General features: G+C 40.5%; 2 protein-coding genes across 5 annotated transcripts in view; one reads left to right on the forward strand and one right to left on the reverse strand.

Annotated features, from left to right (window-relative positions):
• Positions 1-354: 354 nt before the first annotated feature.
• On the forward strand, positions 355-22,962 carry zfyve21 (zinc finger, FYVE domain containing 21). Of its 3 annotated transcripts, none has more exons than XM_055640620.1 (8): positions 355-522; positions 4,946-4,996; positions 7,545-7,713; positions 10,894-10,969; positions 13,964-14,055; positions 14,609-14,662; positions 17,632-17,774; positions 21,021-22,962. In XM_055640620.1, exons 1-8 carry the CDS (start codon positions 397-399, stop codon positions 21,054-21,056), a joined length of 747 nt encoding a protein of 248 aa, XP_055496595.1. In that variant the 5' UTR covers positions 355-396; the 3' UTR covers positions 21,057-22,962. The 3 variants fall into 3 exon arrangements, with proteins under 3 accessions (XP_055496595.1, XP_055496596.1, XP_055496597.1); XM_055640622.1 differs by lacking the exon at positions 355-522 and adding an exon at positions 554-788; XM_055640621.1 differs by lacking the exon at positions 14,609-14,662 and having other exon boundaries at positions 357-522.
• Positions 22,963-25,131, reverse strand: part of ppp1r13bb (protein phosphatase 1, regulatory subunit 13Bb) — a 50,508-nt gene continuing 48,339 nt past the window's right edge. For both annotated transcript variants that reach the window (XM_055640618.1, XM_055640619.1), the window contains exon 17: positions 22,963-23,932. In XM_055640618.1, coding sequence (XP_055496593.1) covers positions 23,891-23,932 — 42 coding nt within the window. In that variant the 3' untranslated portion in view covers positions 22,963-23,890. The remainder of the gene's footprint in view (positions 23,933-25,131) is intronic.

Below are 25,131 nucleotides of genomic sequence, written 5' to 3' on the forward strand. Positions count from 1 at the left end.
TTGAAACGGGATTGGTCTGAGTCTCTAAGTCTGAAGAAGGGTTTCGGCCCGAAACGTTGCCTATTTCCTTCGCTCCATAGATGCTGCTGCACCCGCTGAGTTTCTCCAGCTTTTTTGTGTACCTTTGGTCTGAGTCTCTGCTCTCCCTGCCCGTCATTGGCTGCGAGAGGCAGAAATATTGATATGTGATTGGTTAATATCGAGTTCTCTCAAATGATTGGCTGATATAAAACCATGCTGTGTAAGTGGGTCGCGTCTGATAGGCTAATATTATGCATCGTTATTTGATAGGCTAAGGCGAACACTTGTCAGAATGCTGGTAGTTGATTGGCTGCAGTGGAATAATGGTGGCCGGTGATTGGCCACTGGCCAGCGTGCGAGGTTCAGTCAGACAACATGGCGGCTACAAACGAAGGGAAGAAACTGGTGCGTAGTCCCAGTGGGCTTCGCATGGTACCAGAAAATGGTGCTTTTTGCAGCCCTTTCTCACTTGATGAGCCTCAGTGGGTTCCTGACAAAGAGGTAAACTGTGCTTCTGAGTGTTTGGGCTGGAGACTGAACGGATGTTTTAATTAGTGGTTGTTGTTGCTGGGGCAGGGCAGCGGCTGAGTACTCGGAGTACCCTGGACTCTCGCATCAAATCGACGTTTTATTGATGTGAGGAGAACTGAGGTGGAATGTGTGGAATGCAGAAACACCACGGAACATAATTTGTGATAGGGTTCTCAGTAAAAGGGCATCGACCTGAGATGTCAACGTTGTTGCTGTCGCAAAAGATTTGACGTGGCGTGAGTACTTCGAGCATTTTCAGTCTTTTTTACGATTGACTGTGTTTTTGCATCGATTCTGTCGTGTTGACACAGCTAAAAATATTAGGGGGTTGGTTAACCGAACCGAAATCGGGTGGATGCGGTGTTCGTCATACAGGATGGCAACTAAATCCCCGGGGGTTAAAACGACAGATGTAATGAGATCTGTTAACGTTTACTGTGATGTCGAAGCTGGTGAATTTTTTAATAAATGGAAGCACCTTGGGTCTGGTTAGTTTACAATGTTTTCTGTTTAAATTCCAATGCACTGTGATCTGGCGAATAAACACATGTGTTTACACTGGATGTTGTACAGAAAACTACAATTGATTTTCACAGTTCAAAATGTGCCCCTTCTTCTTGCGTATGGCGTGCACAGGCTGAAGTTGTAGGACAACTTGTTCTATTTGATTGTGCACGCCAGGTTCATTGCATTCGTTGAAATAGGGCGGACCACATGAAGGTTGCCCTAGCCCTATTCATCCGAGATTAACACCCCTCCCACATCATTCTATCTATCCTTCTGGATGAGTCATGCCAATTTAGTATCTATAATATATATGTATTTGTTTTACAGTTTTATCGGTTAAAAACCATAACTATAATTCAAACAGTTCCTAGTGTAATTGCAGAATAGAAGTTCCATTCCATCCCTTTGCTTTGAATTTGAGTTGAAATACAAATGACAAAAACATACTTTACTATATAATGTAGACAAAAATGCTGGAGAAACTCAGCGGGTTAGGCACCATCATCTATGAAGTGAAGGAAATGGGCAACGTTTCGGGTCAGCAGCATCTATGGAGCGAAGGAAATAGGCAAAGTTTCGGGTCGAAACCCTTCTTCAGGGGGGGGGGGGGGGGGGAGAAAGGAAGAGGTGGAGCCAGAGGGCTGAGGGAGAGCTGAGAAGGGGAGGAGAAAGTAAGGACTACTCGAAATTAGAGAAGTCAATGTTCATACCGCTGGGGTGCAAACTGCCCAAGCGAAATATGAGGTGCTGCTCCTCCAATTTACGGTGGTCCTCACTCTGGCCATGGAGGAGGCCCAGGACAGAAAGGTCGGATTTGGAATGGGAGGGAGAGTTGAAGTGCTGGGCCACACGTAGATCAGGTTGGTTATTGCGGACCGACCAGAGGTGTTCGGCTAAGTGATCGGCAAGCCTAAGCTTGGTCTCACCGATGTAGAGCAACTGACATCTAGAGCAGCGGATGCAATAGATGAGGTTGGAGGAGGTGCAGGTGATCCTCTGCCGCACCTGGAAAGAGTCTTCAAATTCCCCTCCCATTCCGAATCTGACTTTTATGTCCTGGGCCTCCTCCATTTCTCCTCCCCTTCTCAGCTCTCCCTCAACCCACTGGCTCCACCTCTTCCTTCCTTCCTTCCGCCCCCCACCCTCACATCAGTCTGATGAAGGGTTTCGACCCGAAACGTTGCCTATTTCCTTTGCTCCATAGATACTGCCTCACCCGCTGAGTTTCTCCAGCATTTTTGTCTACCTTCGATTTTTCAGTTTCTGCATTTTCTTCTTAAACACTTTACTGTATAATGCCATTCAGCCCTTCAAGCCATCACCGGCATTCAATGTGATCATGGTAGATCATCCCTAATCATCATTACCCCGTTCCTGCCTTCTTCTCATGTCTCCTGACTCCACTATCTTTAAGAGCCCTATCTAGCTCTCTCTTGAAAGTATCCAGAGAACCTGCCTCCACCGCCCTCTGAGGGGGAGAATTCCATAGACTCACAACTCGGTGTGAAAAAGTGTTTTCTCATCTCCGTTCTAAATGGCTTACCCCCTTATTCTAAAACTGTGGCCCCTGGTTCTTGACCTCCGCAACATCGGGAAACATGTCACCCCCCCCCCCCCCCCCCCCCCCCCCCCCCTTTCCCAATCGGCCCCCCTGCTTTCCTGTTTTTGCCACCAAAATGGATAACCTCACATTTATCCACATAATAATTTGTTTGCCCACAAAAATTATCTAAGTCATAGGAACAAGAATAGGCCATTCAGCTCATCATGCCATCTCACCTATTTATTGGTACACTTTCTCAAAATTACCATTAATTTTCTCAGTACCCCAAAATATATTGATTATCCTGTGCTTGCTCCCTGATTGAGCTCCTTGAGCAGAAAATCCAAAAGATTTTCTTTGAGGCAAATTCCAAAGTCTTTTCTGAGTTTTCATAGCAGTCCAATGATTTTGAGGTGCTGACTCGCGTTCTAGAGGGAAATACCAGACTTGGCTTTCCTTTTTTTTTTAAACTGGTGAATGCAGTTGGAATCTAATGAAGAGTATACCAAAATATTGCTAGAGTGATAACAGCACACAAGAAACAACCCACTTCACGTGTTGAAAAAGTGTTTTCGTGTTGCAGTAAACTCTCTTTTTCCCTAGCCCCTTACACACCCATCCCAAACAAAAAATAAAACTGACTTGTTTTTCTATTAAATACATATTATTACTTGGTACGATTATTTGGATGCATTTCCATTCACTGCTGGGTTGCAATGCTGCAACTCAGTTTTCAATTTTGATGGCAAATTGTCTATGGGATATCAGAAACGGAAGCAACAGTAAGCTAATTTGGTTACTTGTCTGTCATTTAATGAGATCATGGTTAACCTCTTGCCTCCGTACCACTTTCTTGCATTAGACCATGTCTTTTGGCTCACTTGATAACAAAAAACTTGATAACAAAAAAACTTTTTTTAACCCCATGTAAGTAATTAAGCGGTTCTATTTTCTAGTTTGCCTTTTACTGCACTTTAGTTTTTAGCAAAGTGATATTTAAAACGCGTGGCGATTTGTATGTTGATTTAAATAGGTAAATTGTAATGGTGTTTGTTCTTTCTGAGAATGTTGCTGAGTTGGATTCCTTTAATTAAAACAAATTTCCAAAATAATAGAATTATTTATTGCTGTGTGAAAGACCTATCTTTTGAATGGTGACAGATGGTCACATTGAAAGAAAAATTTGGTACAGGTACATGTGCACAAATGGTAGAAATCGACATTTGGATGAAATAAGCAGTTGAGAGGGCAAATGGTTGATGGCTTTTTGTGAGATGGATTGTGATCAGAAATAAAGTTTCTAACAGCAACCATGGAACTTCTAAAAAAAATTACATATAGCTTGATCCTCATACTTTTCTTTAATTAAAAAGGCTATACTTGTTATAAAGGGAATGCAGTAAAAAGATTTTCTGAGAATGTTCCAGTGATATTAGATTAATAACTTTCTTGATTAGTAAAGGTGTCAAAGGTTATGGGGAGAAGGCAGGAGAATAGGGCTGAGAAGGAAAAATAGATCAGCTATGATAGAATGGCAGAGCAGACTTCGTGGGCCAAATGGCCCAACTCTGCTCCTATGTTTTATGAATGTATAGATTTCTCATTTGGGGAGCGATTGAGTTGACTATACCTCCACACCGGAGTTTTAAAGAATAAATTATCTCATGGAAACTCTGAGTTGCAGAGATGGTAGATCTCACCCCTGGTTTAGAGAGGGGCCACAATGTCTGGATTAGGGATACATAAGGATTTGGTGACTGAAATTAGAAATCTCTTCAAAAGTTGCTGAATTCTTGAAATTCTCTACCTCAGAAAGGAGACTGTTTAAAACGGAATGATAGATTACTAGATAGCAAGAGAGTTGGGGGATAGAAACTTGAATCAGTTGGTAAAATGAACAGAGGAATGGCAGATGGAGTTTAATCTTGATGAGCGTGAATGATGCACAAAATGAAAGGTGGCATTTTGAGTATTAAAGAACAGGGACGGGGGACCTCTGTGCACATCCCCCCTGAAGGTGGCTGCACCAGGAAATCAGATGATGAAGAAGGCATATGGGATTCTTGCCTTCATTGGCTATAGCATAGCACATAGGTGCAGACATTTTGTTACTCTAATTAGGTTAAAGTTAAAGTTCTGTGTACAGTTCGGTTGTTGCAGTATAGGAAGAATATGATTGTAGGGAGGTGCCACAGAAATTAGTCTGGATTAGCAGGTTGGAGTGTGTCACCTTGTAAGGAGGGACTAGATAAGGCTGGATTTGTTGCCATCGAGCAGAAGAGATTGAAGCAATAAAATATTGACATAAGTCTTGTTTCTGACATCATCTATTTCTATCCATAGTGTCCCAGATGTATGCAGTGCGATGCAAAATTTGACTTTCTTACCAGGAAAGTAAGAGATTTTATTTATTATCAGTTTATTGCCTTTTTTGGTCTTATTTGGTGGTTTCCACTGGCAAAAAAAAAGAAAGAATCTAAGAAAACTGTAAATTTGCTTCAATGGGATAAATATTCAGTTGGCACAATATCTTTTATATGGTTCTAGTACTTGGCAATGTGATATTTTTACACCATTTCCACATGTTTGTATCCTGTCAGCATTCTGGTATGCAAATGGACATATAAAATCAACACCCAACAATTTGTTTGGGGTACATAAAGGATGAAATGATCATTACTGGTCTATTCAATTGTACCTGACTTAATTAATTTCACAAAGTGCTGGAGTAACTCAGTGGGTCAGATAGTATCTCTGGAGAAAAATGATGGGTGATGTTTCGGGTCAGGCCCCTACCTTAGACCCGAAGAGGCACCCATCCTCTTTCTCCCAAGATGCTGCCTAACTCACTGAGTTACTTTGTGTCTATTTTTGGTATCAGCTTTGCTCGTTGTTTCTTCATTAATATCACAATTGCTACATGTTATTTGCCCATACCTGATGTTAGGAAACCAGATAACGGGGACAATTGAGAAGGAGGGAATAGAATGTGTGGTCTCCAATCACAATATTCACAATCCACATTATCTTAGACTTAAGAAATTACAAAATGAATCTCAAATTTCTGGCTTATTTTTTTTGCATGTTGACAGGATTCCATATTTGTAAATAAATGCCTAAATATTGTTTGAAACTTGGCAATGTCTATAGATGACCTTTAAAAAATATATCAGGAAGATAAAATAGCATATTCAAATATTAATCTATTCATACCTGTACTTTAAATTCTGATATCCTGTGGAATTCTGACTAGAGATCGTTTTTTAATGGTATTTTTACACCGAGCTTGGTGTTTCTATTTTTAATTGAAACATAGAAACATAGAAAATATGTGCAGGAGTAGGCCATTTGGCCCTTCGAGCCAGCACCGCCATTCATTGTGATCATGGCTGATCATCCACAATCAGTAACCTGTGCATGATCTCCCCATATCCCTTGATTCTGCTAGCCCCTAGAGCTCTAGCCAACTCTTTTAAATTCATCCAATGAATTGGCCTCTACTGCCTTCTGTGGCAGAGAATTCCACAAATTAACAACTCTCTGGGTGAAAAAGTTTTTACTCATCTCAGTTTTAAATGGCCTTTATTCTTAGACGGTCTCTCCCATCTTTCCTTGTATGACAGTCCCGCCACCCTGGGGATTAACCTCGTGAACCTATGCTGCACTGCCTCAATAGCAAGGGTGTCCTTCCTGTAATAAAACCAAACTGCACACAATACACCAGTTGCGGTCTCACCAGGGCCCTGTACAACAGCAGAAGGACCTTGTTACTCCAATACTCAAATCCTCTCATTATGAAGGCCAAATCCTCTCATTTCTTCACTGCCTGTTGTACCTGCCAGTTTACTTACAGTGACTGCTGTACAAGGATCCCCAGGTCTCGTTGCACTTCCCTTTTTCCGAATCTGACACCATTGAGATAATAATCTGCCTCCTTGTTCTTGCCACCAAAGTGGATAACCTCACATTTAGCTACATTATACTGCATCTGCCATACATCTGCCCACTCACTCTACCTGTCCAAGTCACCCTGCAACCTCCTAGCATCCTCTTCGCAGTTCACACTGCCAATCAGCTTTGTGTCATCTGCAAATTTGCTAGTGTTACTTTTAATTCCATCTAAATCATTAAGATGTATCGTAAATAGTTGCGGCCCCAGCACCGAGCCTTGCGGCACTCCACTTGCCACTGCCTGCCATTCTGACAGGTTCCCATTTATTCCTACTCTTTGTTTCCTGTCTGCCAACCAATTCTCTATCTATGTTAATACCCTACCCCCAATACCATGGGCTCTAATTTTGCCCACCAATCTCCTGTGTGGGACCTTATCAAAGGTTTTCTGAAAGTCCAGATACACTACAACTACTGGCTCTCCTTCATCCATTTTACTTGTCACATCCTCAAAAAATTCCAAATTAGTCAAGTAGGATTTCCCCTTCATAAATCCATGCTGACTTGGACCAATCCTTTTACTGCTATCCAAATGTGCCATTATTACTTCTTTAATAATTGACTCTAGCATTTTCTCCACCACTGATGTCAGGCTAACTGCTCTATAATTCCTGTTTTCTCTCTCGTTCCTTTCTTGAAAAGTGGAATAACATTAACTACAGGAATCCACAGCAACTGATCCTGAATCTATAGAACATTGGAAAATGATCACCAATACGTCCACGATTTCTAGAGCCACCTCCTTGAGTACCCTGGGATGCAGACCATCGGGCCCTGATATTGTGTTGAGTACTGTAATACTCAGTCAGCAACCCTTATTGTATTCTGTTGAATAAAAGCACTGACAATTCCAATTCGAGTTTAAAAAGTATTGCTTTAAACTTGTGTATCGTGTGCAGGAATGTATTTCTATTTTTAAATCGCCAGTGTTTGTGAGTTCTAACAACATCTTTGATTTTTTTTTTTTGTGGGACTATCTTGAAATTGGCAGCATCACTGCAGGAGATGTGGCAAATGCTTTTGTGACAAATGTTGCAGTAAAAAAGTACCTCTTCCACGGATGTACTTCATAGACCCGGTGCGGCAATGTGCTGAATGTGCTTTGATCTCACAGAAGGAATCGGAGTTCTTTGACAAACAGATTAAGGTGCTTGTAAATGGTAAGTACAGCTACCTCAAATATGTTTAGAAGACTATTTATGACCTAAAATGTGACTAAAATGTTTTCTATGTACTTCTGTCATTTATATATGGAACTAATATGACTTCATAAACTCTGAGCTTTTCGAATGAAATTTAGAATTGAACCTGTAACTTTGCATTTTGCCATGAACTTTTTTTCCTAATGATCTGTTGCCTTAGTTTTCTTTCTTTTTACTGTCTTGCTGAATGTGTAATTTATTTTTAAATGAAAAAAAAATTGCTTAGTATTTCCTGAGTTTGCCAGTGATGCTGCAGCAAGCAAGGTTTTCATTGTACCTGTACTCGTGCTTGTGACAATAAACTTGACCCGGCTTTCAAATATTTCAAATAATTTGACAGCTCCCTCTTGAGTATTTCATGTAATGTTTTACGCTAGCACTAATCAGTCTCTGTGTACCCCATGGAGACATTTTGTTACTCTGAAATTCGGACCATTTAGGTGCAACATACCCTAACCTGACATCACAATGTGCGTAAAAAAGTCACCGATAGACGTCAGAAGTGAAAGGAAAGTTTCACTTTTAACCCAGGATTATAAGAGCACTTTTTACCGCAGCTGCATTAAGCTTACCTATTGACTCGATGAGTGGTGCAACTATTCCTGAATAATGTTGTATCTAAAAGGATGCTATTAATATTTTTGTGGTGTGTTCAATATTTATCACCAATTAAGATTCAAGAATATTGTCATATGACTTGGTAATGGGACAATGAAATACTCAACTTGCTTCAGCTTTACAGTCACATTAAACACATCCTATAACATACAACAAACTATTAGATATTCTGGGTAAGCCAGATCATGATGGTACAAGCCAAAATATGTAGGGCAATCTTCGTAGTCTATTGTGGTGTGTCGTGATTAGGATTGTGCAAGGGGTGGTTCAAGATGCTGGTTGTTTATGAAGAAGCTGTTCCTTAACCTCAGATTTAGTCATAGAGTGATACAGTGTGGAAAATGGGCCCTTCGGCCCAACTAGCTCACACCAGCCAACAATGTCCCAGCTACACTAGTGCCACTTGCCTGAGCTTGGTCCATATCCCTCCAAACCTGTCCTATCCCCATGTACCTGTCTAATTGTTTCTTAAACGATGGGATAGTCCCAGCCCAGCACCTATTGTGTGAAAAGGTTACCCCTCGGATTCCTATTAAATCTGGTGCCCTCTGGTCCTCGATTCTGGGCAAAAAACTCTGCATCTACCTGATCAATTCCTCTCATGATTTTGTATACCTCTATAAGATCTCCCCTCATCCTCCTGCACTCCATGGAATAGAGACCCAGCCTACTCAACCTCTCCCTATAGCTCACACCCTCTAGTATGACAACATTCTTGTTTCTGAACCGTTTCAATCTTGACAATATCTTTCCTACAACATGGTGCCCAGAACTGAACACAATATTCTCACCAACGTCTTATACAACTGCAACATGACCTCCCAACTTCTATACTCAATACTCTGACTGATGAAGACCAAAGTGCTAAAAGCCTTTTTGACCAACTTATTTACCTGCGACTTGACCTTCAAACCTAACCATGCACTTGTACTCCTAGTTCCCTCTGTTCTACAACACTACCCAGAGGCCTACCATTTACTGTGTATGTCCTGCCCTTGTTTGACATCCCAAAATCCAACACCTCACACTTTTCTGTATTAAATTCCATCAACCATTCCTCTGCCCACCTGGCCAATCGATCCAGATCCTGCTGCAATCTTTCACAACCATCTCCACTATCTGCAAAACCATTAACTTTTGTATCATCAGGAAACTTGCTAATCTTGCCCTGTATGTTCTCATCCAAATAATTGATGTAGATTATTTGTAACGGGTCTAGCACCGAACCCTGAGGCACACCACTAGTCACAGGCCTCCAGTCCGAAAAGCAACCTTCCATCATCACCCTCTGCTTCCTTCCTTGGAGCCAATTTGTTATCCATTCTGCTGTCTCTCCTTGGATCCCATGCGATCTAACCTTCTGTAGCTGCCTACAATGTGGAACCTTGTCGAATGCCTTTCTGAAGTCTATGTACACATCTTCAGCTCTGCCTTCGTCAACCTTTTTGGTCACGTCTTCAAAAAAAAATCAATCGGATTTGTGAGACACGACCCCACGTACAAAACCATGCTGACTATCCTTAATCAGCCCTTGCCCATCCAAATGCCTGTACAACCTATGCCTCGGAATACTCTCCAGTAACTTACCAACTACAGATGTTCAGCTCACTGGCCTATAGTTCCCAATATTTTCCCTACAGCCCTTTTTGAAAAGAGGCACAACATTTGCCACCGGGCTCCCGCAATTTCCTCTCTAGTTTCCCGCATTGTCCTCGGATATATCTGATCAGGCCCTGGAGTTTTCTCTACCTTCAAACACGACTGTACCTTCAGTACTTCTTCGACGGTAATACTGACTGCTCTCATGACACTTCCAGTGTCTGTTCCAATTTCTTCCATCGTACTGTCTTTATCCTCGGTAAATACAGAGGAGAAATACTCATTTAGGACCTTGCCCATCTCCTGTGGCTCCACACAGAGGTGACTGCTTGGATTCCTGAGAGGTCCCACTCTCTCTTTAGTTACCCATTTCCCCCTTATGTATTTATAACATGTTGTTGGTAGCAGTGAGATGAAAATGTGGCCAGTATGTGGGTCTTTGGTGATATTAACTGCCTTTTTGAGGCAACAATTCCAACAGATCGTTCTGGGGGGAAACAAATTGTAAAAATCTTCCAACTACATTTAAAAAAATGAATTTGAAGGAATGGGACTTTGGGCTTCTAAAATAAACCTTCAATTTTCAGTTTTTGGAGAGCTTGCTTTGGTAGCAATCATGCTGTCAAAAATCAGCTGTGACCTTTTGAGATGGGCACAAAAAGCTGGAGTAACCGATTCGGATCGAGACCTATTCGGAACGTTCCTATTCCTTTTCTCCAGGGAGGGTCTTGACCCAAAACATCACCTATTCCGTTTCTCCAGAGATGCTGCCAAACAACCCACTGAGTTACTCCAGCTTTTTGTGTCTATGTAAACCAGCATCTGCAGTTCCTTCCTACACATTCAGACATTTTTAGGACTGGTTATTGGGTGTCTCTGGTAATGTACCCCAATTGACACACTTTACTATTTGTTGCCAAGGGGGTGTATTCCTTGTAACTTCAAGTTCCTCAGAAAAAGGTGAGACTGTGAGTTGCCGGCTGTCAAACAACCACAGGTAAGTACAATTGATTTTGAATGCTGCAATAAGTTATCATGTATTAAAATGGTTTGCACCATGCATGTTAGAAGGCTCATTGCCCCCCCCCTCCCCTCACCATCCCTTGCTTTCAGTCTGAAGAAGAGTCCTGACCTGAAACGTCACCTATCCTTTTCCTCCAGAAATGCTGCCTGACCCGCTGAATTACTCCAGCACCAGTCTATCTACACACACACACACACACACACACACACACACACATACACACACACACACACACACACACACACACACACACACACACACACACACACACACACACACACACACACACACACACACAAATATACACCGTTTTGTTTTCTCGTTTATAACATTGTTTACAGAATACTACGTTTACATATTCTGTTGTGCTGTTGCAAGTAAGGATTTCATTGTTCTAACTGGTACGTGAGAGAATAAAACACTCTTGACCCACGTCACTAATGTGTGGGGTAGCACTAGTGTACTGGTGGTCGGCGTGGACTCGGTGGGCCGAAGGGTCTGTTTCCACGCTGTATCTTTAAATTAAACTAAAAACACTAAAACCAGAGGGAGTCTAAAGAAGGGTCTCTACCCGAAATGTCACCCAATTTCTTCAATCCAGAGATGCTGGCTGCTCCATGGAGTTCCCCCGCACAATTAAAGCATGGAATAGTCTTCACCCTACCATCGTTACCCAGCCAGTCACAACTAAATATAAGGTAGCTCTTTTTTCCCCAAGAACCCGTTTTTGCTTAAGTTTTATTATCAAGAGAGTTTTATTATCATGTGTCCCAGATAGGACAATGAAATTCTTGCTTGCTGCAGCACAACAAAATATGTAACAGATAAAGTTCAATAGACTGTTATTGTTCAGAGTTTGGTGATGGACTCTCCACCACCTCCAGTTTAAATTCCATTTAGAATATTTTTGGAGGACCAGGAAACCAAGAAGCAAGAGTTACTCCAGCTCCACCAGACAGCAATGCAATATCCTACAATGCAAAGTGAGAGAGAAAGTGCCCGGCTCCGACCATTTGCCGTGATAGTGCGCATGTGCAGGGCGGCCGATGGTGTGCTGGCTGTGGTTGTGCGCATGTTCAGGAGGAGGATGTGCTGGTGCCGGCGGATGAGGAGCGGAGAACTGGCAGCCCGGACACGGATGGCGGGCAGAGACGGAGAGTGACAGAGAGAGAGAGAGATAGAGGGGGAGCCGCTCGGAGTTGAACGGCAGGTTTCCAGGATGCTTGCCAAGCCGGGCAAAATTACACGACTTTTAGGTTGCCAGGCAGGACGTTAGATGGCCATTGGTACCCGGGCAACCGTTAATTTCAAACCCTACTAATCCTATTATCCTATATTAGGACCATACCTCCCATGCTTTGAGCTCTTCCAAGAAGGTTTTAACTGTGCATAGATTTTTGCCATTACTGTAAATGCCTGTTCCTGCATATTTCCTCTTATTTTAAAACCCTCCTTAAAATCTACTGTTATCATCTCATCTGCCACAGAGTCCATATTTTATCCTTTGGTGGCACAATGATGCAAGTAGAACTGTTATCTGATGGCTACAGAGACTGATTCAGTTGAAATCTTGGGCAACATATAGAGTTAAAATGTCTTTCTGTGACTCTGGGTTTTCCCCAGGTGCCCTGTTTTTTTTTGGGTTTTTTTAATTGGCTACTATGAATGGGAAAGTTGGTGGAATGTGAGGAGAATGTGAAAAAGATTAGTGTAAGATTGGTTAAATGGGTGCTTGAAATGCACGATCAGCCATGATCACAATGAATGGCGGTGCTGGCTCGAAGGGTCAAATGGCCTCCTCCTGCACCTATGTTTCTATGATCGGCACACACTTTGTAGGCTGAGAGGTCCGTTTCAACACCATCTGTTACTCGGGCTGAGATTGCAAATGGTCCCTTTGTCACTCATGAGGTTCGTCAGAAATGAAAAACTAATTTGGGAATGGGGAGGCGAGACCCTTACTTTGGAAAAAGCATGAATCTGTTATTTTGTTGGTAAACCTGTATCAATGTTGGCAGCAGCCATCGATTATATTTACTGAAATTGTGTGTATCCTCACTAATATGTGCCTTTGGCATTTTGGGGTCCAGTATACACCAAATAGAGGCAGAATTGCTGCTTCTCAACTGTGAATACCAAGTTACGGAGATTCTCCTTTATAGAATTCACAATTATTTGTGATATGGAATAAAATCTACCCACTGAATCTGAGCATGTGGGGAGAGAAAGCAAATAAATCAAAACAAATTGTTATTTTTTTCCAACTCGTGTTTGCATTATGGAAAATGGCGATATGGATCTTTTCGTGAGGGTTGGCTGCAAACATTTTTTGCATTTTATTTTTTAGAAGAAAGACAAACCACTGAAAACTTTTTGGTTCAAATGTAAATGCGAATATGATCCATTTTCTGATGGTAAATACTAGCTGAAATACAATTGTGAGCTTTGAAATTCAGCAGGAACCACAAATTCAATATAGACCTGAAGACCTAATTTTTAGAAACCCATGAGTAGCCGTGTTTGCTTCTGCTTTAATAATTCAGACGGCTTTTTTTCTGGTCTATTAAGTTTTCTAGTTGTTACTGCTAGGAAAAATCATATCAATTAGATGAGCAGTAACATCATATGGTGTGTGTAAACTGACTGGTTTTCCCAGGTATCTCATTTGTGGTTTGAAGTGTGAAATATTTTTTCTCTATTTCTCTTTTTCTTCTTGAGCCCTAACTACCAACAAGCATTTTGACCTGCCAAGTGGTTAGGCTGCAAAAGTTGGTATCAATATTTCTTTAAATCTGAAGAAAATATTGGCTTGTATCATGCACTATTTAAGATCAGCATGCATATATTCACCAGGATGCATTTTGAATGTCTAAGATGCTTCATACAATGAAATCAATTATAGCAGCAGTCTTCAGAGATGGTTAATTGATATTTTTCATTAAAATATTAATTTCCAATTTTTGTTAGGTATCTGTATCTGGATGGAGAAAATCACTTTGAAATTGAAGTTGCTCGAATTATAAATGTTCAGGTGCTGACTGAAGGCTTTACTCCTGGAGGTAATTTGAAGTACTTACTAATTATACAAGTAACCAAAGTTCGGCATTAACCATCCTTACAACTAATTTCGGAAAAATTACTGCTTTAAAGTTATTGATTCATAAAGTTTAATAGATTTCTCTGCTGGAACAGAATGGGATTCGTCCAGACTTGATGAGGCAAACTAAGTGCCAGGTTGATTCTTACATATAAATAACAGAGTGCTGTTCACCATGGAAATTGTTGTTGGATCAAGTTCCATTGTTAAGATGTATAGGTCAGAGCTTTGGTATAAAGACCAGTTGAAATATCAAAAGAATAGTTGATATGCTGTCAATGTGTCAATTGTAGATTATATTAACAACTTTGGAACTTAGCTTTGTTTTCTAAAACGTGCAAGTGGAATTGGAAGTTTTTAAAATTAAATTTGGTTTGATGCTGTAAAATAATGATCATGTAGTTAGTGGTTTTGTGCATTGAATTAGATGGAGGACATATTTACCTGATTTAGAATGGCCTGAAACTAATCCTTCTTTTCAATGCCTGCTGCTGCTGCCTATCGTCTTGAAAAAGAGAAAGATATTCACACTTACACCAGCCTACTGGAGAATCCGTACATTACTGAAGGTTAGAAGTATGATTGTCAAATTAACCAAGTGTGCTCATTTTTCTAACTGTCTCCCACAGCTTGACCTTAAATTTATTTTTTGCTAGTTGCTTTGTGAGTGATGCTTCTCCTGTGAAGAATAACCTATGTAGCTTCAGTTGAACTAAATCAGTTGTTGGTGCTGAAGTTAGTGATGCATTGTAAATTACAAGGCAAACTCCTCCCAAACTAAGCATTGTGCCTTTTCCCTCCTTGCTTGCTTTTAGTTTGCATGAGCTCTTTTTTGCAGTCAGAAATAGTAGCATTGTGTTTCCAAGAATACTATGCTAGTGACTTGTATTCATCAAATGCATTCCCACATCATTCCTTAGTAGTGTTGCCAATGACATGAATATTTTTGCAGTTATTTTGGTCTATCTACCTGAAATGATTCTGGATTTATACCTCATGTTAGCTCCACACACGTGTTAGTGCGGTGCTGAAATTGTGTAGGCTCAAATATATGCAATCACCTCCTACAAGGCAAAATCAAGAGGCAGCTCAAATGTCAGCGAAGCATCACTCCCTGAAGAGCTCAATGCGTTTTACGCACGCTTTGATAGGGAGAACACTGATGTGCCTTCCCGAGCCCCCATTCGCCGTGATGGTATTTCGGTCACTGTCACAGAGGCCGACGTCAGAAGATTCTTCAGAGAGGTGAACCCTCGGACAGCATCTGGACCTGATGGTATACCCGGTCTTGTTTTTAAAAACCTGTGTGGACCAACTGGCTGGAGTCTTTACGGACATTTTCAACCTCTCACTTCTGAGGTCTGAGGTTCCCACCTGCTTTAAAAGAGCATCAATAATACTTTGCCCAAGAAGAGCAAAGTGATGTGCCTCAATGACTATCAATCAGTGGCACTAACGTCTGTGGTGATGAAGTACTTTGAGAGGTTGATCATGACGCATATCAAATCCTACCTCGACAAGAAGCTGGACCCACTGCAGTTCGCTTACCGCCACAACAGATCAACGGTGGATGCGATCTCACTGGCTCTCCACTCCGCTCTGGACCACTTGGACAACAAAAACTCATGTCAGGCTGTTATTCATTGACTACAGCTCGGCATTTAATACAATCATCCCCTCCAAGCTGGTCACCAAGCTCTCAGATCTGGGTCTGCGCATCCGTCTCCAATTGGACTTCCTCATCCACAGACCAGTCTGTTCATATTGGTGGAAATGTGTCATCCTCGATAACAATCAGTACGAGAGCACCTCAAGGCTGCGTGCTCAGCCCCCTGCTTTACTCTCTCTATACTCATGATTATGTAGCTGGACATAGTGCAAACTCCATCATCAAGTTCGCCGACAGACACCACTGTTGTGGGATGTATCACTGATGGAGACGAGTCAGAATATAGAAGTGATATCGACCAATTGGTGCCAGCACAATAATCTGGCTCTCAACACCAGCAAAACCAAGAAACTGATTGTGGACTTTGGAAGGGGTAGGATGGGGACCCACAATCCCGTTTATATCAATAGGTCGATGGTGGAAAGGGTCAAGAACTTCAAATTCCTGGGCGTGCATATTTCCGAAGATCTCTCCTGGTCCCAGCACACTGATGCAATTATAATGAAAGCACATCAGCGCCTCTACTTCCTGAGAAGATTACGGAGAGTCGGTATGTCAAGGAGGACTCTCTCGAACCTCTACAGGTGCACAGTAGAGAGCATGTTACCCGGTTGCATCGTGGCTTGGTTCGGCAACTTGAGCATCGGAAACGGCTGCAAAAAGTTGTAAACACTGCCCAGGCCATCACTGCTTCTGACCTCCCTACCATCGAGGGGATCTATCGCAGTCGCTGCCTCAAAAAGGCTGCCAATATCATCGAGGACCCACACCATCCTGGCCACACACTCATCTCTCCGCTGCCATCAGGTAGAAGGTACAGGAGCCTGAAATCTGCAACATCCAGGTTCAGGAACAGTTTCTTCCCCGCAGCCATCAGACTATTAACCTCAACTTCAAAATAACTCTGAACTATAACAGCCTATTGCACTTTATCTGTTTAATTGTGTGTACATATATGACGGTGTATAGACACACTGAACTGTTCTGTATTTATGCCTATCTATGCTGCAGCAAGCAAGAATTTCATTGTCCTATCTAGGTCACATGACAATAAACTCTCTTGACTTGATATTTTTTGGCCTAGCTCCACACCAGCCACATTTCTGGTGAGGATTAAAGATTTCTTGGTGGGGTGTGGGAAAAGCCACAGTTCCTACAACCAGTGAATTTCTTCCCAACTTTCACTGATGGCAAGATGAGAGGTTGAAGCACAAAGACCATTTACTTAATTTCCACAACTGCCCACCTCTTTGAATTTTAAAAGGTGGCCATTTATATTGAACATTATTAATTTGGAAAAATTACTCAAAAACTGTGGAAATGGTTATTTTTGCAACCTTGTTCTTTGGTACCTAATTCTGTAAAATTAGAGTTTATTGATTGGATACAGATGGTTTTAGTTGATCTGAGCAAATTATTTGTATTAATTTGCTAGTTAAATCACATTTTATGCTAGATTATGTTGGATTAAATTCAAATTTCTGATTTGTCTCTGAAAACGCATTGGATCACTTTTGCAGGGGTATGTAAAACGGATACGAATTGTATCACAGGAAGCATTAGACGCAATGTCGAGGAAACAGTTGTGTGGGTTTCCTGTCTGCGATTGTTGTTTCTCCCCCTCTCGTCTTTGTGTCATTGTATTCTGGGGGATGTTGACCAGGGCGGTTACTACAACAAGCAAAGCAAATGTTTATGCAAGTTTTTTTTGTTTTTTTTAATGCAACCAAAGAAAGTTTTAGTGGTGTTGGAATGTTCTCGAGTGAAATGAGTATTTTGGAGAAGTTGGAATGTTGCATAACATGATTGAGCGAGCTTATTTAGCAGCTTTCAACAGAACTTTAATGCAAACTGCTCTGTACATTTCAGGCGGCAACACACGTGCCACAGGGATGCTGGTCCAATACAAAACTTTGGGGTCCCAGGAGCCAAAACAGCTGAAGCTAAGTGTATCAGATGACTTCAACAGTAACAAGAAGATGTCTGTTGGTTGGCTGGCTGCCATGCATAAGGTGAAGTCTAATAATGTTTTTCACTTTCTTTATTACTATTTGAAAGAGTCTCTTCAATTTGAAGCAAATTATTTGTTTTGCTGAGAGTGATACAGTGTAGAAACAGGCACTTCGGCCCAACTTGCCCACACCGTCCAACATGTCCCACTTGCCTGCATTTTGTCCCTATCCCTCCAAACCTGCCCAATCCATGTACCTGTCTAACAGTTTCTTAAACGTTGGGATAGTCCCTGCCTCAACTACCTCCTCTGGCAGCTTGTTCCAAACACCCACCACCCTTTGCGTGGAAAAAGTTACCCCTCAGATTCCTATTAAATCTTTTCCCCTTCACCTTAAACCTATGTTCTCTGGTCCTTGATTCACCTACTCTGGGCAAGAGACTGTGCATCTACCCGATCTATTCCTCTCATGATTTTATACACCTCTACAAGATCACCCCTCATCCTCCTGTGCTCCAGGGAATAGAGTCCCAGCCTACTCAACCTCTCCCTGTAACTCAGACCCTCTAGTCCTGCCAACATCCTCGTAAATCTTCTCTACCCATTCCAGCTTGACAACATCTTTCCTATAATATGGTGTCCAGAACTGAACACAATACTCTAAATGCAGTCTCTCGAATGTCTGATACAACTCCAACATGGCCTCCCAACTTCTATACCCAAACTCTGACTGACGAAGGCCAATGTACCAAAAGCCTTTGACCGCCTTATCTACCTGCGACTCAACTTTCAATGAACCATGCACATGCACTCCTAGATCCCTTGGCTCTACAACACTTCCCTGTAGGTCCTGCCCATGTTAGACTACCCAAAATGCTGCACCTTAAGATAATGTTACAATTGTAATGACAGGAATGAGAACTTTGTTTCAAGAATTGGAAAAAGTTAATAAGGCAAGGGGAATAAAGTTTTGGAGTGAAAATGCCCAATGGTTATCAGAAAGGTTAACATTCTTGGAGATGAAAACAGAATAGCAGGTGGAAAAGTAAAGGTATGCTTATTTGTATTTGTGATATGTTGCATTGTGAACACATCAGCTGCCAAGGGGTGTTCAGGGAGGGTAACTTTGTTATATATAAAAAACAAAATGGAGGGAAATGTAATGCATTACATCAGCTGTTTTGTATCTTTCTTTCAATAAAAATATTTAATTAAAAAAAAAGAAGTTAACATTCTTGGAGAAGAAAACAGAATAGCAGGTGGAAAGGTAAAGGTGTGATTAGCCAATTTTAGAATGGTAATGGGTGAAAATGATAAACGAACATTTAATAATTTTGACATGGTTAAGTGTCGTAAAGAGCTACTGAAGACTTGGCAAACAAGCCACATAATAGCAGAACGGATTATTTCGCCTGGCAAGAAGTAGCCTTTTAGTATATTTGGGATACCAGAAGTTGGAATCTTGGCTGACAGCATTAGCATGGTTCAAGAGGTCAGAAATGCATACTACAGCCATCAAAAAGGGTAGACAGGAAGTTCCCTTTGGGTCAAATATGAAACAGTTGTAATGGGTCAGATTTAGTCTTGAACATTTGTCTTGTCTTGTGGAAGGACTGAAGACTGGCTTTGGTTTTTCCTATATTTATTTGGAGGGAGGTTTTCATCTGATAGTATGTCAGAATGAAAAAGCTGACATTTTAAATTTCAATTGTTGGGGACACATCTGGTCTGAATCAGCAATGCTTCTGCTATTATAGAGTGATGCAGCACAGAACTGAGGGACAGTGAAAAGCCTTTTGTTGCATGCAATTCAATCAACATAAAGACTATATATGATTACAATCAAACCATCCACAGTGTACAGATACATGATAGCATAGAGTAAGAAATGCTGCTTTTGGAGTAGAGTTTTAAGAGTGGAGCGATTGTAATGAGTGATTGCAGATTCACTTCTGGGACCAGCACGCAGTGTCGCTTGGTGCCATCGTGCTTATCGAGTTTAGACTCCCTCTATCCAGAGGAAAAAAGACTGACACTAACATACTGTATAGACCCATAGGGTCACCCCCGAACCAGCGTTGCTGCAGGGAAAACAGTCACAGTAACATATTTCAATCTTTTCTGCACCTTCTCTTATTTAATATTATCCTTCCTGTGGTGACCAGAACTGTGCACACTATTCCAGGTGTGGTCTCAAAGTCTTGTACAGCTGGAACATGACGTTCTAATGCGTGTGTGTACTCGGTGCCCTGTCTTGTAAAGGCAAATGTGTTATGACACCGGGTATGTGATGTGAGTAATTACTCAGGGTAGGCACTGGGCAGTCAGTCGACCTTAAAATCATTAAAAAAAACGCGCATGCGCCGATCAGTCATGTAGGCAGTCAGTCGAATCTTTAAAACACACATGCACAGATTGGTCTCCTCTCCGGTGGGCATGCACAGCACCTTGCGTGCACTCCACGGTGCAAAGGCAGGATTTCAGCTGTCTTTATTGCCCGTTGTAAGTGAACGCTTGAAGCAGCGTCCACGGCACGCGAGTTGAACAGTTACACGTACCAAGATCGATTATTAATAATAAATGAATTTAGTACATTTTAAATGTTTACTATTTATATTTAATAATTACCTTTTTATAATTTTAGTCGGGGTAGGTATCGCCTACCTTGCCTACCCTGACGGCACGTGTCTGTATGATACACCTCCCTCACCACCTTTTCTACTTAATTTCTCCTTTCAGGAAACGTTGTACTTGTAGCCCTAGTTATCTGTTGTGCATCACTTCCCAGGGCCCAGTCATTCACTATGTCCCGGGGTTAACTTCCACCTGCCATTCCATGCCCACCTTCCCAGATGATTATCAGGTTACTAATGTATGAGATTAGTACAGCTTGGAGGTCCTGTTTCCTACATACATACCTTTTCAGATATTCAGTTGAACTTGTATTGTAACAGTCAATATTACCACCATAATCTCACTCAAGTTACACATGGACAAGGTTGTATGAAATTGATTGTTAATACTTGTTGACAGCCTCGGCTTATGTATGGACATTGTCCAGTTATTTCATAGTATATTCTACATGGCAGAATGGAGACTTGTCTCACCAGCTTTGACTGGATTTAGGTACAGTACTAGTACCAAAGGTATGGAACAAAGTTTATTTTTATATCTTCATTGCTGAAGATTGCTGGTGTACTATCTACTGCATGAGCGAGAATTAAATTGTACTAATTGTTATCCCATTTCCATTCTTTTTTCCCCCCCCCATCCCACCAAACACAATCCCCTCTATCCCAATCCACAGGCCGCCAAGCTTTTATACGAATCAAGAGACCAATAACCATTTCAGAGTTCCTGAAACGTATGCAGCTGTCAGCCAGAAGAGGAATGGAAAAAATAACATTTGTTTTTCTGCTCTGATATATAGTCAGTTTTTAGTACTTTTGTATTAGTGAATTTTCTGAAAACACTTAAATGCAACAAATATCAGGACTTTTTGGTGCATTTAAATATTAAGTATAGTGCAATATAAAATTTACAATGTTTTAAATGTAATCTTTCACATTTAAATTAAACTTTTGCTAAATATTAATCTATTTTTTAATTACTAACTGAAAACTGCACTGCAAAATTTTGCAGATTTTATTTTACTGTTGAAGTATAAAAGTTCTAATTGTATAGCAAAAGTGGAAAATAGTCTGTTAAGACTTCTGTTGTGCATTCAGGTGGTTTTTGACCTAAATGATTGAATTAAAAATGTTTACATTTAATTTTTAATAGCAGGAAATGTTAGTCCAAAGTGCCATCAATTTGCTTGGATTTTAAATTGATGTCCCCTCCCCTCCCCCCTAGAAATTTCATTCTGATTAAACCAAAGGAAATACTCCCATAGTGGATGCTTTGCAGAGCCCTGCCTCTTCCTGCAATTATGTACTGAGTCTAAGAAAGTTATTGGGGAACTATTACAACTGTTTTAATCAGTTAAATATGTGGTTGTGTGAAAATCTGCAGCACCTGTGCATGAAACCAAAACTGGATGATAAAACACAACTGTGGATCATGGACAGAGATACATACAGATGGGTTATTAAGATGCTAGCTTGTTGAGAGAAATGGTCTGAAAACTGACCCTTGGTGTATCAACCCAACTTTCTTTTGAATTATAAATTCCAGAATAATCTCCTTGAATTTAGAAATATGTATTTGATACACACATGGTGGGGGAAGGGGAGGAAGAGGGAAATGCACACCAACTTCTCAGTTTTCTGGACCAAATGAATATCACTGAAGTTATGGTTATATGGAGGACTGATCTTGAAAGTGCATTTTTTAGTTTATGTATTCATACTAGATATATACATCTTGGATCAATTGCAAGCACCTTCTGTATAAAAGAAATAAAATGCGATTGCAAATTTCTGTGAGGATCAATTGTGTGATTCAAGGGTTTTGTTTAGAGAGAGCATGGAAACACACTTTGTCCCGTCGAGTCCACATTGACTATGGATCATCCATTCATACTAGTTTAATGTTATCCCACTTTTGCATCTATTCCCTACACACCAGAGACAATTTACAGAGGCCAATTAACCTACAAACCTGCATGTCTTTGGGATGTGGGAGGAAACCAGAGCACCATGTGATCGTGCAAACACAGGTTCAAACCTGGGCACTGGCACTATGAAGCAGCGGCTCTACCAGCTGTGCCATATGCCCCCCCCCCAAGGATTATACACCTACATCCAAGGTTGCATTAGGTAGACAAAAATGCTGGAGAAACTCAGCAGGTGAGGCAGCATAGATGGGGAGAAGGAATAGGTGACATTTTGGGTTGAGACCCTTCTTCAGACTAAAGAAGATTGCATTGTACAGTTTCTTTCAAAACAGATCTGATGATTTGCAAGGAAAGCAGATAATTATGATGAAACAAGAGTCCTCAAGCTAAATTCCTGATCAGTGATTGTATTAAAGTTAAGACCCTGGTCATTTGTTTTCGGCGCAGAACAAATAAAAACCGTTCCATCCAATTTACCAAGTACTGTGATGGGTAATGAGCATTTCTCATGATTTTAACTAGATTTGGCATGGTATGCTTTTCTGATAGAGGAATTAGAGCTGTTTAATTAGTTTTGCGGTAGACGGGAGAGCGCACAATTTCAAATACTTTTAATTCCTGATTGTTGGCCAATTGTTAAATCTAAAATAGTCAGAGCAAGCTGATTACAAATAAAACTTATAATGAATAATTACCTTTCATGCGATTGTATTTTATTGTGCAAGTTTACATAACTTGTTAAGCAGTGCATTACTATCAACTATGAAAAAAATTAGTCACATACATTAGAGCCCACTTAATTAAAATCTTACACAACACAATATTTACATTCAATACTAGTGCTCAGTTAACAGAACTTAAATGATGAAATGTGAAACTTGGCGAATCAAAGATTGTTAAGCTTATTGCAACTAAAATTCAAAAAAGAAATATTATTTGGGGAAAAAAATAAGGCTCTTTAATATAGAAATATTTGAATACTTATTACAAGGAAGTGCTGTAGTGTTCTGCAACAAAATGTCGGGAAAGTTATTGCATCATTTCCATTGACGCCACAGGTTAAAGGATTTCAACATTCACGTGCTTTTCTCACATCCATCGTTCCATTAATCACATACACTTCCTTTATCTCAACAATTCTGGCAGTGTATCTCATCTCAATTGTAGTATTAACTAATTTTTCCTTCATGTTCATACATACATTCCAAACTCCTTGCTTATCATCAAAAAACCAAATTAAATTTGAGTCTAACCACAGCCATTCTATAAATTAACTTCTCAGAAACCAAACTTGTATGAAATAATTCCCTTTACGCCATTTCTTTCCATCTGAGATCACCTCACCACTGCGGGGCCATGAGTTTCAGCACATGGACCATGGGCAAGCACATGCCAGCTTGTGTATGGTGCAAACATGCACACGCCAGCATGTATATGTAGGTGTTTTTTTTGGAAGTAGCAATGTGACTTAGTTCAAAGAAAAAGCACCATAAAGGAAACTACTGCATATCCAAATCACAGCACATAAATATCTACTTTCTCTTCTGGGTGGAGGATACTTCCATTATGAAGAGTATTGTGTTGGCTCCAGGTTTTGATGAGTAGGGCTAATACTAATCTTAAGCCAGAGTTCTCTGTCGAGGCTTTATTCTTGGATACAACTGTAAAACAAAAAAAAATTGTTTTTACTACTTATTTCATTTACCACTTCAAGCTGCTTTGTGCCTACTGATGCTGCTCTGGATCAGATTATTATGGCACGACAAAAAAATCCACGGTAAGAAAAGTTAGAAATAATTTGACAGTTAGTCAGTAGTCAGGAGAAATATCATGTCTGGAGTTGAATGAATTGTATTCTTAAAGGGATTTAGGGCAGTATTGAGTCACATGTGGAGTGAGACTAAAATCAATTCAAACAAGGATGAGAATTTTAAAATTGGGGTGCCAGATCACCACGGTAGATCGATTAACAGAGCATGATGTGTGGGCGGGACACGATTTGGTTCAGAATCTAAGCACAAGTCTTGAATGTTACCGTGGTGAAGGACAGAAAATGCAAATCCAACAGGAAAGCAAAGGAATGGGTGAAGAAACATTTTCCAATTAATTTTCTTCCATCCTCAGCCAAAAATATTAAATTATCAGATTAGGCCTGCAGCAATATGAAAGATTACCTCAATTAAATTTGATATAGGATAATCCTAAAGTTAGTGCTTAAATGGTGTCGATAATCTATTTTTTCATTGTTATAATAAATAACTAATTGATTTTACGGTTCCTAAATCGAAAAATTCACTGCAACATAATAAGGAATCTTTTCGATTTCTGTTATGTCCATCAAATTAATTCTAAAAACAAATGATTAAAATTGTTGGTTTAAAATACAGAAGATTACAAATGGCAATTTCATCAGATGGACCCTCTGATTCAACAATCATCCACATTTTAACATATCAATTGATTACATTGACAAGGCCTCTTTACAGTTGTAAAAAAAAGAAACTATTAGAGAGCCCTGCACTCTTTCCCCGAGCTACAGAATCTAGAACAGGCTCCTAATTCAAGGGTTAGGCCATTTAGGACAACGGATTAAACATTTCTACGTGAAAAGATGGTGAATCTAAAGTTCTTTTCCCTCGGAAGATTGGTCATTGATCATTTTCAAAAGAGAGATAGAATTTGTACTCTGTACTAAACCTCACAGTACTAAAATCCTGGGAAAATAGTTGGATTTTTGTATTTTAACGGTGCACCAACCTGTTTTATGAATGAGCAATATTTGGTTAGTTTTTGTTACAATGGCAATACATTATTGAAAAAGCATAAATAAAATTATAAAGTCACAGGTTAGTTCATATTT

Source organism: Leucoraja erinacea, chromosome 9, assembly GCF_028641065.1.
Source record: "Leucoraja erinacea ecotype New England chromosome 9, Leri_hhj_1, whole genome shotgun sequence".
NCBI classification, from domain to species: Eukaryota; Metazoa; Chordata; class Chondrichthyes; order Rajiformes; family Rajidae; genus Leucoraja; species Leucoraja erinaceus.